The sequence below is a fragment of the Megalobrama amblycephala genome, linkage group LG2, assembly GCF_018812025.1.
Source record: "Megalobrama amblycephala isolate DHTTF-2021 linkage group LG2, ASM1881202v1, whole genome shotgun sequence".
Lineage (NCBI taxonomy): Eukaryota > Metazoa > Chordata > Actinopteri > Cypriniformes > Xenocyprididae > Megalobrama > Megalobrama amblycephala.
In genome coordinates, this window is record NC_063045.1 from 1,210,164 (window position 1) to 1,223,963 (window position 13,800).

The window sequence follows — 13,800 nt, forward strand, 5'->3', positions numbered from 1 at the left end:
ACGTTTTTTATAATCTACAGTTGGTTTCGTCTCGCGGTGGCATAGTTGCCAGGGTCGCGGTTTTCCTGCACAATTGGGCTAATTTGCAGTTGCAGGAAAAATTACACAGCTGCGGGTTGCGTTTTTTTTGGCTACTTTCATAATGTACCATGGCCGCAAAAAAGTTTATCTGTAAAATTGAATCATTGATTGAAAATTGATATTTTTATTAATATGTTGTATCCTTGAAATGGATACCTGCTAGGGCTGGGCGATATATCGCATGCAATTGTCACGCGCATTTCGTCAGTAAAGCCGGTTCCCTGATTGCCGCTAAATCGCCATCACCTGCTTTCAAATGGAGCGGCATTTAATAGACAGAGCTGTAGATCACTGACAAGCTACGCAATATCGCGTTCATTATCGAAGGCGTTTCATGTGTGATATGAACGCGATATTGCGTTATTGCTCTGTCTATTAAATGCCGCTCCATTTGAAAGCAGGTGATGGCGATTTAGCGGTAATCAGGGAACCGGCTTTACTGACAAAATGCGCGTGACAATCGCATGCGATATATCGGTCAGCCCTAATACCTGCAATCCCAGGACGGAGGACAGACGGTATCGGGGTACGTTTGATCTCACCACTAACTATTACGTGAGTTTCACCAACAGCAGAGATTTCAAGGCCTTCACACAGCAGAAATGACCACGACAATGAACAATTAAACCATGTCGCTTATAAGTCTGCATGTTTTGTGTATCTGTGTGAATGAACAGCGTAGTTTCATCTAATACACAAACTCAAACATATGTGAGACGCTTACAGTGTTTTCAGCATCTATCTTCTCAATATATTAGGACATAAACACATGAACTTTATGTCCAGAACTGCTCTAAGGCACTTTTCACCATTTCATCTGGAAAAAAAAAAAAACCTTAATGATAAACTGCCAGAATAAATGTTTGCTTTAACTTGGAAATTTTTTTTAACAGAAATATATTACTATGATATAGTAAAATGTATGGCTCAAAGTAATAATAATATTACCATTGTTTGTTAAGAATATCATACAACCAAAATATTTTTCATCTATGTTCTAATGTGAAAACTATGGAAGCCCGTTTCCCAAAAAAAAACTGCACTAAAAAAAAAAAAGTCATAAAGTTATAAAGTCAGAATTCTGAGATATAAAGTCGCAATTGCGAGTTATAAAGTCAGAATTCTGATATATAAAGTCGCAATTGCGAGTTATAAAGTCAGAATTCTGATATATAAAGTCGCAATTGCGAGTTATAAAGTCAGAATTCTGAGATATAAAGTCGCAATTGCGAGTTATAAAGTCAGAATTCTGATATATAAAGTCGCAATTGCGTGATATAAAGTCAGAATTGTACACACTGGTGGCAATTGAAACATTTCTTGTCTCTTCTTTTCAGTAAAGAAATACTTTCAGTCTCTGAGCAAGTTTTTTCTCCAGTTTTGACATATTTCTCCTCCTCTTCACTCTCCTCATTCTTCAGCACCACGTCTGAAAGTAAAAAAGTTCCATTTTAAATAAATCAGAGTAAAATGTAAAGTGAAAGAAGACAACAGCTACACAAAATAAAACAGGGTCGTTTTGAGATCATTGTCATCTGTATGTGCAAAAATGCAAAAGGAAAAACTTAAATTTTTAGTCCATCATTGACAAGTGTACCCTCAGACTGAAGAGATTTTATTGCTCAATGGTATTATTTACCCCTTTTCCACCAGCATGAACCGGGTGCTAGTTCAGAGCTAGTGTTATTGCCAGTTCGGAGTTGGTTCAACTGACGAGCCTTATAAGAACCAATTTGCCTTTCACCGGGCTAGAGAGCCAGCACAGTCCTATCTTTCCCAGCAGCGGCAGTGCAGCAGCGCCAAACAAAGACACCAAGCTTGTTCAAGATGCATCAGCTTCTCAGAGACAAATTGCCGCATGACTTCAAAACACCTTGTGAGAAATCCAAAAGCACAAGTAGTCGTATGCCCTACAAATGCTCCCGTGGCACTCGGATGTCACCCGCCAATCGGTCCGTGTAGCTCCGATGCATCTTGAACAAGACTTCCATAAACGATGGTGGACGTTTTGTTACAATTGATGCACAGAGCTTTACGAACCTACATCAGGATCCAACCATGGCGAATTCAATATGTTCGTCCAGCTCGCCATAATTTGTTTAGACAGAGAATACAATCGAGCTGCTATTAGCTTGATTAGCTGCTGTCACAAGTTTCTATTCTTCTTGTTGGTCATGGTAACCCCGTCCCCAGCCCCTGACACAAGCGGTTCTTACTTCTAGACCAGCAATGTTTTGGTGTTACATACAAACCACTTGTCCTAGTTCAGAGCTGGTGCAGACAAACAAAGAACTGATTTGAAACTAGGCTCTAGTTCTGAACCAGCACTTAAACTACCTAAGTTACAAAAAGGGGTAATTGTGTCACATTTGGTGAGGATGTGGCTTCACACTTTAAAGTGTTGGATCTGAAAACTACTTACTGTGATTGTTTTTTGTATGTCTGCGTAGAGAAAATGAACGAATGAAACTCTTCCCACATGCAGTGCAGTGATACAGTTTTTCTCCAGTGTGGATCCTCTCGTGTTTATTTAGGGCTCCGGAATCAATGAATCTCTTTTCGCAGTGTGAACACTTGTAAGGTTTCTCTCCAGTGTGGATCCTTTCATGTTTTTTAAGTGTTCCTGAATCACTGAATCTCTTGTTGCAATGTGAACACTTGTAAGGTTTCTCTCCAGTGTGAATTCTCTGGTGCCGATTCAAATCTTTTGTAGTAATAAAACTCTTTCCACACTCAATGCACACATGAACTTTTTCACCAGTATGAATTTTCTGATGAACTTTTAAATTCTGCAGATGATAAAAACTCTTTCCACACAAAGAACATGAATGAGGCTTTTCCTCTGAATGAACTGTGATGTGCATCTTCAGGCCTGAAGCCCACAAAAATGTTTTTCCACATTGATCACATTTGTGCAGTTTCTCTCCAGTGTGGATGTTCATGTGTTCCTTAAGGTGCCCTTGATGTGCAAAACTCTTTCCACACTGATCACATGTGAACGGTTTCTCTCCAGTGTGGATCCTCATGTGTTCCTTACGGTGAACTTGTTGTCTAAAATTCTTCCCACACTGAGTGCATGTGAACGGTTTTTCTCCAGTGTGGATCCTCATGTGAACCTCAAAACTCCTTTTGTGTGTGAAACTCTTCCCACACTGATCACATGTAAAAGGTTTCTCTCCAGTGTGGATTTTCATGTGTTCCTTAAGGTGAACTTGTTGTCTAAAACTCTTTCCACACTGAGTGCATGTAAACGGTTTCTCTCCAGTGTGGATCCTCATGTGAATCTTTAAAGTCTTTGTGTCTGTGAAACTTCTTCCACACTGAAGGCAGGTGAAACATTTCTTGTCTCTTCTTTTCATTAAAGAAATAGTACTCCCAGTCTGAGAGCAAATTTTTTCTCCAGTTGTGACATGATATTTCTCCTCATCATTGTCCTCATTCTTTAGCACCACATCTGAAACAAAAAGTAAAGTGTAGGGCTGTCAAGTGATTAAATTTTTTAAATTAATCACACATTTACACTTCAGTTACACTTTTTTCGTAAGTTGAATACGGAAGGCGGTCTGGCAGAAGCTAGTTATATTACTTTATAATGTGTTAAGTACGGATATTTGTCTTACACAAATGCATTGCTTTACTTCACAAGGCCTTTATTAACCCCCCGGAGCCATGTGGAGTATGTTTAGGATGGAGGGATGCACTTATTTCAATTTCAAATAGGTGGTTTCCACGCACTGCCATTATAAAGTTTAGGAGCATCAAGGTGATTATTAATATAACTCCGATTGTATTCGTCTGAAAGAAGAAAGTCATATACACTTAGGATGGCTTGAGGGTGAGTAAACCATGGGGTAATTTCAAAGTGAACTAATCCTTTAAATATAAGTTTAACTTAACAGCAAGTCTGAGCTTCAGCAAGAACCAATAAGTTTAATTCTTGTGTTGTGCAGCACATTTGAGCATCCGCAAGATGTTTGTGATAATTCGATTTTACAGTGTAAGAAGACATGGACATAGTGAAAGTGGAAAGTAAGGTGGAAGGGGTGTGAGGAGAGGTGGAATTCAAACAAAATCAGAATTACCCTAATTCAGTGGTTCTTAATCCTATCTGAGGGTATGGGGGATTTTGGTTTCAGCCCCCATAACATTTTTTTTTTTTTTTTTAAATAATAATAAGAAGAAAAAGAAGAAGAAATGGTTCAAGATAAAATACTATGGCTTAATGTTATGTATGAATATAAATATCAACAATTTTTTATAAATATTTGTAGTTTTAAAGCTGTTGATATAACTGAAAAACTTTTGTCCCCAATTTGAATATTCTTAAATGTCAGGGTGGCACCACTGCAGCTGAGAAGGTAATAACGTTAAGCCTGATACTGTAATGCAACATCCAGAGGAACCCAATAGATCATTGTGGCATAGTGAAAAAGGTTGTAGATATCTCTCAAATACTGATAAAATAGCTAATGAAACACACTGAAGAACAAAGAGGTTGGTGTTTATTCCTGAGTCTTCATTCATGAGGCTGAAGAACAATAAGGATATAAAGCAGTTCATCAGATTTAGTGCTTGTAGTATGAAAAGAAAACTTGAATATCAAGAGTTATGAAAAAACAGATCAAACAATAAATAATATAGGGAATACTTTCTAGATACACTTTACAGTGTAAAAAAACATGAAACTTAATTGCCTTTCATTTTCAATCAGTCAGTGAAACAAGGTTTGATAAACATTCAAATTAAACAAAATTGGGAATGGCAGATTTAGCATTGTAATTGAGCAAAACATGTTTGGTTTTCTAATAAATTTGTATTTCATAATCTAAAATTAATTCTCTTTTAACTTTGGTAACAGGGTTGATGAATTACGGAAGAGGATTAGGGCCAAACAATAATAAAAAAATAAAACCATCTCGAGATTAAAGTTGTTAAATTTCGAGAAAAAAATCGTTAAATTTAGAGAAAAAACTCGTTAAATTATGAGAACAAATTCGTAATTTAACAAATTTGTTCTCGCAATTTAACGACATTTTTCTCAACATTTTATCTCAACTTTTTTCTCGTAATTTAACGAGTTTATTCTCAACATTTTATGTCGACTTTTTTCTCAATTTAATGACATTTTTCTCATAATTTAACGAATTTGTTCTCGTAATTTAACAACTTTTTTCTCGTAATTTAATGAGTTTTTTCTCAACATTTTATCTCGACTTTTTTCTCGTAATTTAACGAGTTTATTCTCAACATTTTATCTTGACTTTTTTCTCGTAATTTAACGAGTTTATTCTCAACATTTTATCTCGACTTTTTTCTCAATTTAATGACATTTTTCTCATAATTTAACGAATTTGTTCTCGTAATTTAACAACTTTTTTCTCGTAATTTAATGAGTTTATTCTCAACATTTTATCTCGACTTTTTTCTCAAAATTTAACGAGTTTTTTCTCAACATTTTATCTCGACTTTTTTCTCGCAATTTAACGACTTTTTTCTCAACATTTTATCTCAACTTTTTTCTCGTAATTTAACGAGTTTATTCTCAACATTTTATGTCGACTTTTTTCTCAATTTAATGACATTTTTCTCATAATTTAACGAATTTGTTCTCGTAATTTAACAACTTTTTTCTCGTAATTTAACGAGTTTATTCTCAACATTTTATCTCAACTTTTTTCTCAAAATTTTATGAGTTTTTTCTCAAAATTTAACAACTTTAATCTCGAGATGGTTTTATTTTTTTATTATTGCTTGGCCCTAATCCTCTTCCGTAATGAATGCAGTTAACACTACAATAAATTAAGATTATTTTCCAATCATACTCTAGAAAGAGTTCAAATGATGTCATTTACTGGGTGTCACCATTTTAAGAAATGTTACATTTTTAAAAAAGGATCAAATGGAATGAAAGGAAATTGAGTTGTAACACTGTTGAGTGAAAAATGTTGGGTGGATAATCCATTTAAAATTGGTTAATAAAGTTTTTAAAGTAAATTAAATATCAGTTTGAGAGACAGTCTGAATTGTAGCACTATTGTGTAGTTTATTAATGTTAATAGCATGTTAGATAATTAAGGAGTTGATGAAATATTTAGTTGTGCTAATGTTTTAAAAACCATAATTGGTAGATCAATTCATGGAAAGGTTTATAAAAATGCATCAAAATGAACTACTTTCAGGTTCACTTTAATGACCATAAACCTCAATTTTCTCTCTTGATTTTATAATTTATTTATATTGTAACTTTTTTTGTTTCAAACCCGATTGAGGAGAATGAGGAGAGCGAAAACGAGGAGAAACATATCAAAATTGGAGATAAAACTCGCTCACGGACTGAAAGTCTTTTTTTACTGAAAAGAAGAGAAAAGAAATGTTTCACCTGCCGGCAGTGTGGAAAGAGTTTCACATGCAAACCAAATCTCAAGGTTCACATGAGGATCCACACTGGAGAGAAACCGTTCACATGTGATCAGTGTAGAAAGAGTTTCACACAAAAAGGAAACCATGAGATACACATATTGATCCACACTGGAGAGAAACTGCATGAATGTGATCAATGTGGCAAAACATTTCTGAGGGCTTCAGGCCTGAAGGATCACCTGAAAGTTCATTCGCAGGAGAAACCACATTCATGTTCTTTGTGTGGAAAGAGTTTTTCACATCTGTACAGTTTAAAAGAACATCAGAAAACACATACTGGTGTAAGAAATCATATGTGCTTTGAGTGTGAGAAGACTTTTATTAGAGTTGGACATTTGAAACGGCACCAGAGGATCCACACTGGAGAGAAACCTTACAAGTGTTCACACTGTGACAAGAGATTCAGTCGGTCACATTATCTGAAAACTCATGAGATGATCCACACTGGAGAGAAACCTTACAAGTGTTCACACTGCGACCAGAGATTTATTCAGTCAGCACATCTCAAAACTCATGAGAGGATCCACACTGGAGAGAAACCATACAAGTGTTCATACTGCAACAAGAGATTCACTCATTCAGCAAACCTGAAAATGCATGAGAGGACCCACACTGGAGAGAAACCTTACAAGTGTTCACACTGTGATAAGGGTTTTAGTAATTCAGGGGACCTGAAAACACACGAGAGGATCCACACTGGAGAGAAACCGTATCACTGCACTGCATGTGGGAAGAGTTTCACTCAATCATCTTCTCTACGCACTCATACAAAAAAATTTCACAGTAAGTAGTTCATCTTCAGATCCAGCACCTTCAGATATTTTAGATGGGGAAAAAAATCATCTAAATTTATCACAGTGAATAAAGTTTATCTTCATGACCAGCAGTTTCAACTGTGAAATTCAGATCAACTCTGGGGAGAAACTCCATCTTGTTCTTGTTCTTGTATATCATTTTGCTTCAGAATATAATCTGTATCATAATGCTTAATGATTTTGTTTTATGTTTGATATATTGTTTTTTATAATGCATATCTATTACTTTTACTTTTTTACTCTCTTATGTAAAAGTAGAACTTTTTAAAATGTTGGCTACAAAATGTTCTTTTGTTTGAATGTTTTGCTGAAGAGGAGGTCATAACACTAACTTCTCTTGAGATGCTCTGGCTTGCTTGTCATCAATGTTTATTGTCTGCTGATGCTACTTGCATCATGAAATATTATTACTTTTTGGGCTTCTATGTTTAAATTTTCATGATAAATGAAGCTTTTAAATAAAACTCTTAAATGCCAAATAAAGTATTTTTCACCCTGCACATGACTGAGATTGAATGAGCCTGTATGTTTACACACAACAAAATCCCCAGAGTTAAATCAACTCTGCTCAGAGTACAGATAGTACTTCTCTAAATAGTGTTAAAATAACACTGAAGCAGAGTTAAAGTTAATGAGATAATTAAGCAATTAATTAAATGATGATTGAGCATTAGTGATGAACACCTGCTGTTAACAAGCAGAAACACTGAAGAAAAGAGAAACACAAGAACTACAACAGACTTCGATGAATTCAACTGGAGATAAAAGACATTAAATCTCTTCAAATCCCACCTGGGCTGGGCTGAAGCAACAAAGAAATGTCATATTTTAACCATTTTCTTTCCAGATATGGGCATGGACGGCCAGAAGGTTCACAGAACTTTCCTCACACCACCACAATAGCATTGGAGATTTTGAAAATAACACATTCTGTATAAAAAAAGCAATGGCAATAAGAATGTAGAGAAAATGAAAGATGATGAGATGAATTGTTAAAAAACTTGTTTTATTATTTTTGTTGTTTGCAGTCGGTGAATGGGAATATGTGTGTATATGTCTGTGTGTGTTTGTGTATGTGTGTTGCTGTGTATGCACTCATTTCACATTTGCTGTTTCTGTTTTTCACTAAAACTAATGAAAAACTGAATGACATTTTATGATGATCACAACATAGAAGACAAAATCAGAAAAAAAAAAATTAAATATTCAGACATAGTGATGGACGTCAAACTTAAAAAAAAAAATCCTGTGTTCTTCAGCTCTGAAAGATCTTCAAATTAACTTTGAATATTATCACTTGATAAATAAATCAAGTAGTAGAATAAAATAGTCAAGTGAAGTCAGGTCGCCTTTATTTATTGCGCTTTATACAACTGAGATTGTTTCAAAGCATCTTCACAGGGAAGTAAAAGAATGATGCCAAACTTCATCAAACGATCATCTAAAATAAACAGAGAAGTATAGGATCAGTGATGCCTACTTCATCAAATGTCATCAAATCGTAGGGTAGGGTTCTTCGGGTTCGTAGCCAATGTCATCAAATCGGAATCTAAAATAAATTCTGTTTCTAAAGTAAATTTGATTCATTTTTTAACAGGCAGTGTGTGGATTTACTCTATTTACCCTCAGGATAGTAAAAAATCCGTCATGACCAATTATTACCAGTCGTTTTAAATTTTAGATTTTAATGATAAGATGTTTAACCTGATCTTGATGACAGGTTCTTAATGGTTTGGGTAATAAACTGAACTGAACTTTGTGTATAAATAATACGTTTAAAACGAATATTTAATTGAATGTAAAAAAATTTGGTTAATAATTTTTCTAGTCTTTTGCTTGCAATGAATAGTGATTTTAAATAATCTAAAATTAAATCTCTTTAATTTCTTAACTATTTTGAAACAGAATATTCTTTGAGCTACTGGTTGTAATCATGTAATATCATCTTTATAAAAAATATATTTTAGCCACCCATGCAGAAAGTGTTTATTATTATTATTATTATTATTCTGTCTAATTTTACAAAATGTGTTTAAGAAAGCAATTATGTGAAAAATGTGCACATTGCAGTCTCAGCTCAACAGTTATGACCCATGTGCAGAGCTTTAAAAGAATCCAGTCACTCACCCAGCTGACATTATCAAACCAGAAACAATGAACCTAAGCACCGAAATGCATTACAAACCAACAAGACTTAACTAAAAGTTTTTGAACAATGAACAAGTGAACAAAATGGTGAGCGAGAAACAGTTCAATATACAAGGAGACAATGACCTCTGGCGTTCAGGCAGGGACATGACAGCCTCATTTACTACACACAGAAAGGGATAAGCAGATTAGCGAATTCTTATTGCCTTTGCTACATGTTGGGTTTTTTATATTAAAAAGAGAGCAAATGTGGCCATCTGACCACATTTTTGCTTTAAAAGGTACAATAATTCCACATAATTCTAATACTTGAGAGGTTAACAGTGTGGTAGACATAACTTAGGGCTAAAAACACATCTAACAAGTAAAACTGAGTAACCCACTGGTGAGGCTACATAGAGCCAGGATGGTCTACTCAATCAAATGGGAAAAAATTTATCTTTTTTGTTGTTGTTGTGGGAAAGTCAAGTCAAGTCACCTTTATTTATATAGCGCTTTTTACAATGCAGATTGTGTCAAAGCAGCTTTACATTGATAACTGGTACATAATTTGGCTGCACAGCAGCTCTTAAATAATAGTGTCAATGCAGGCAGATCAGAAGCACTGTTGAATAAATGTCAAGAATACTATTGAATATCAAATGTCAAGTGTCAAGTGTCCCAACTAAGCAAGCCAAAGGCGACAGCGGCAAGGAACCCAAACTCCATCAGGTGACATCAGGTGGCAAACAAGTGGCAGATAGTTGTTAAAATGGAGAAAAAAAAAAAAACCTTGGGAGAAACCAGGCTTAGTCGGGGGGGGGGGGGAGAGTTCTCCTCTGGCGAACAGTGCTTTGTTACAATCAGGTTGCTATCATAAGTCTGATAGGATCGCAACAATCAAAGTATTTATTGCAGTTCCATCCAGTTGAGGATTGTATTCATCACGCCGGTATGGACGGTTTGTTGAGGAACTGTGCTACTGGCATCAAAGGACATCAAAAGGGCTGCGTTGTGGTCGTGTCCATTGAGGATCATCAAATCATGCATACATGACAATAATAACTGCTGAAATACATGAATTTAGCAGATGTTACTCCCAAAATTTGCAGTGTGTATGTGACTGCTGGTCAAGCATGAAAAACAAGTTTTATTAAAAAAAGAGCGATCCCTTTATAATCACTAAAAACTGTCCATCATCTTAGTTCATCACGATAATCATGTTGTACATACAGATAGCATGGGATCATGTTTGCCAAATCACCAATATGCTATTTGTCACGCTGGTGTCAATGACCAGGCAAAACAGCGAATCTAAATGCAGGAAAAGTTTAATAAATGACATAGAAAACACTAAGAACAACACCACATGAAATGAAACACAAGCACTATATAAACAGGGAACACTAGCGTAACAAGACATAGGGATGAGGTAAATGGAAACACCTGGGAAACCTAATGAACATGCAAAACTACAAAAAAACTACAAAACATGACATAAGACAGGAAATAACTAATGTGTCCACAAACAGGGAAAAAAACAACAGAGCGGAGAACTTAAGAGTGGCTTCCAGGCGCTCAAGTCAAGTCAAGTCAAGTCAAATTTATTTATATAGCGCTTTTACAATTGGTAATTGTTTCAAAGCAGCTTTACATATTAGAAGCACAGAAAAAAGGGAAGTGGTTAAAAATGAGCTGTACAAACAAGCGTGGTAATATGTAACATATACAAGATGGTGCTACATTAAGCCAATGTCGGCTGACTCCCAGGGGTGGAAAAAACCCCCTAGGAGAAAAACCCAGCGTGCTAGCACTGGGAAAAAAGTCCTAGGAGGGAAAAAACCCCTTGGAAGATATATATAATATATGTAAATGGATATGGAGATCAAAATCTGAATTATACATTTTAATTACAAGAAAATGCGAAACAAAAGTCCAGGTGGGAGGTGGACCAAGGGGAGGGATGGTGGGGCCAATGTCCGTGAAGAGGAAAAGGACCAAGAGACAGAGGCAGGGCATGTGACAAAGGCGGAGCAGGTTGGTCAGGCGGCCAGAGTGGAGCAGACTGAGCAAGTGACAATCTCCCTGATGCCACATTATGACAGTTTTCTGATCCTTTGTGGCTTTAATATTCATGTCTGCTGCCAGTCCAAACCTTTGGTTAAAGAGTTCTCTTAACTTTGAGCAATTTGTTTCCGGGCCCACACACCAGAAGGGTCACACCCTGGACCTGGTGTTCTCACTTGGTTTTTCAGTGACTAACCTTACCATTTCTGACACTGCTATCTCTAATAATTATCCAGTGGTTTTTAACTCTTTGTTAGCTCCAGAGATGTATAAAGTACTAGAGACCGAGACTTGAGTAAAAGTACAAGTGCTCTATCAAAAAAGTGACTTGAGTAGAAGTTGAAGTGCTCTTTAAGCACCACACTTAAGTAGAAGTACTAAAGTATTCAACATTTTTTGTACTTAAGTATTGCAAGTAGTTTATTTTAAAATGTACTAAAGTACTGAAAGTAAAAGTACAAGTATTGTGTTATGTAGTTATTAAAGAAAGTAGTCAATATTGTTTTTTATTATTTCAAATAATAAACCTAAAGGACAATCACAATTCCTTTGACTGTAACTTTTTGTAAACAAACAGATTAAGTGTGATTAAGTACCACTTGAGATGCAGACAAGTTGAGATGCTTTGTTTGTTGTCAGCACTTTGATTTCATTACCAAAAAGTTTATTTTGACTAATAGTGTAATTTTCTACCATATACAATTGAATAAAATTAACAGCTAGCTAACAACAACTTGCTTTGCACTTTTTTCTGCTTTCACCTCACTCCAGTCTAAACTAGGCTAAATTATTTTTTTAGGTAATTTTTCTACACATTGTCATATAAATAACCTGAAAATACTGTAGTTCATTAAGATTAAATCTTACTAACCACTCTTACTAAAAAAATGGGGTAAGCACACTTATATTCTCATTTCAAGAGGTGTTCTGAGTAAATGTTTTGTTTGTAACACTTTATAATATGGATTGATTAGTTAATGTATTAGACTAATAACCAACATGAACTAACCATGATCAATACATTCGTTACTGTATTTATTAATCTTTGTTAATCTTAGTTAATAAAAATACAGTTGTTCATTGTTTGTATATGTTACTTCACAGTGCACATTAACTATGTAAACAAATAGAGAGCAATTTGAGAGCAAGACAGCGCTCGTGTTGTTTTAAGACGGTGAATGCGCGCGCGCGGCCGGGGCGCTCTCTCTCTCTCGCTGCTCGTTCTTATAAGCGCCCTGACAAGCGCATTCTATTCTACATCACTCACCAAACAAATAAGGCTTTGGCAGCCGCAGGTGCAGGAAAACTCCTGCATTAGTTATGTCAGTGTAAATCTATACTACCATTAACCTATAAAACACTACTACACTATAAAAACGGGCGTGTGATTAAGCAGCACCAAAGGAGACATGCTCTACGATTTATTTTTGGCAACAGTAGGCTGTCATAAAATAAGAGAAAGTTGACATTAGTGATGGGTCAAAAATACCATTCAACGCGCTGCGTGACAGCCTTTATGATAGCCAGCTAGTTAACGTTAAGTGAACACCGCAGCATGTCGCTAGTTAGCAAAAGGGCTTAACTTACTGATGGGATGAAGGTGGTGTTTTTGGTTCGTCCATCTTTTTCGCTGATCAAAAGGCAGAACGGGAGCACGTGCAGTCTTCTTAATCGCTTGATTCGTATGATTCGTAACATTTTTATAATAGTAACGAGTAACGATGCAGCACATAAAAAAATATCGGAGTAAAAGTATTAAACTCTTTGAAAATATGTACTGAAGTAAAGTGGAAGTAGGAGAAAAAAATAATACTCTAGTAAAGTACAGATACCGCCTTTTAGTACTTAAGTACAGTAGTGAAGTTGTTCTACTTCGTTACTATACATCTCTGGTTAGCTCACACTCAATCCAAATCATATCATTTACCATGTTTTTCAAGATGTTTTGATTCTTCTACTGCTAGGTCTTTCAGTGATGTGTATGTATCTACTCAAACTCCTAATGTTATTAAAACCCTTCCTCCTGTGTTCATCCTGATGATCTTTTTGACAGGACCTGCACTGCTACACTAGATTCTGTTGTCCCTCTGAGGTTACAAAAATCCAGGATGGTGAAGAAAGTGCAGCTCTGGCTAAATGGCTCTACTCGTGCCCTCAGACAAGAGTGTAGGCGTGCTGAACGTAGCTGGAGGAAGGACAAACTTCACATTTCTTATGACATTTTTAGGGAGTATCTTAAAGGTCCCGTTTTTCGTGTTTTTTTTGAAGCTTTGATTGTGTTTATAGTGTG

The 13,800-nt window shown here is 35.7% G+C and overlaps 3 protein-coding genes across 3 annotated transcripts in view; 2 read left to right on the forward strand and 1 right to left on the reverse strand.

Moving 5' to 3' along the window:
- The window catches only part of LOC125263100 (zinc finger protein OZF-like), a 252,439-nt gene that overhangs the window by 59,295 nt on the left and 179,344 nt on the right, over positions 1-13,800 (forward strand). The gene's annotated exons all lie outside the window — the stretch shown is intronic.
- On the reverse strand, positions 1,349-3,604 carry LOC125263104 (gastrula zinc finger protein XlCGF8.2DB-like). Its single transcript, XM_048181988.1, has 2 exons — positions 2,504-3,604; positions 1,349-1,510 (listed from the first exon to the last, which is right to left on the reverse strand). The coding sequence occupies exons 1-2, from the start codon at positions 3,438-3,440 to the stop codon at positions 1,365-1,367; spliced, it is 1,083 nt and encodes a 360-aa protein (XP_048037945.1). The 5' UTR covers positions 3,441-3,604; the 3' UTR covers positions 1,349-1,364.
- LOC125263011 (zinc finger protein 239-like) lies at positions 4,089-7,516 on the forward strand. Its single transcript, XM_048181844.1, has 2 exons — positions 4,089-4,124; positions 6,351-7,516. The coding sequence occupies exons 1-2, from the start codon at positions 4,089-4,091 to the stop codon at positions 7,290-7,292; spliced, it is 978 nt and encodes a 325-aa protein (XP_048037801.1). The 3' UTR covers positions 7,293-7,516.

Bases quoted from the DNA above. Each gene is read 5' to 3' on its own strand.
- LOC125263104 (XM_048181988.1), bottom strand. From the start codon at position 3,440: ATGAAAAGAAGAGACAAGAAATGTTTCACCTGCCTTCAGTGTGGAAGA. The intron at 1,511-2,503 runs GTAAGTAGTTTT...TTTTACTTTCAG, and splicing joins ACATACAAAAAACAATCACA to ACGTGGTGCTGAAGAATGAG.
- LOC125263011 (XM_048181844.1), top strand. From the start codon at position 4,089: ATGGACATAGTGAAAGTGGAAAGTAAGGTGGAAGGG. The intron at 4,125-6,350 runs GTGTGAGGAGAG...AACCCGATTGAG, and splicing joins TGGAAAGTAAGGTGGAAGGG to GAGAATGAGGAGAGCGAAAA.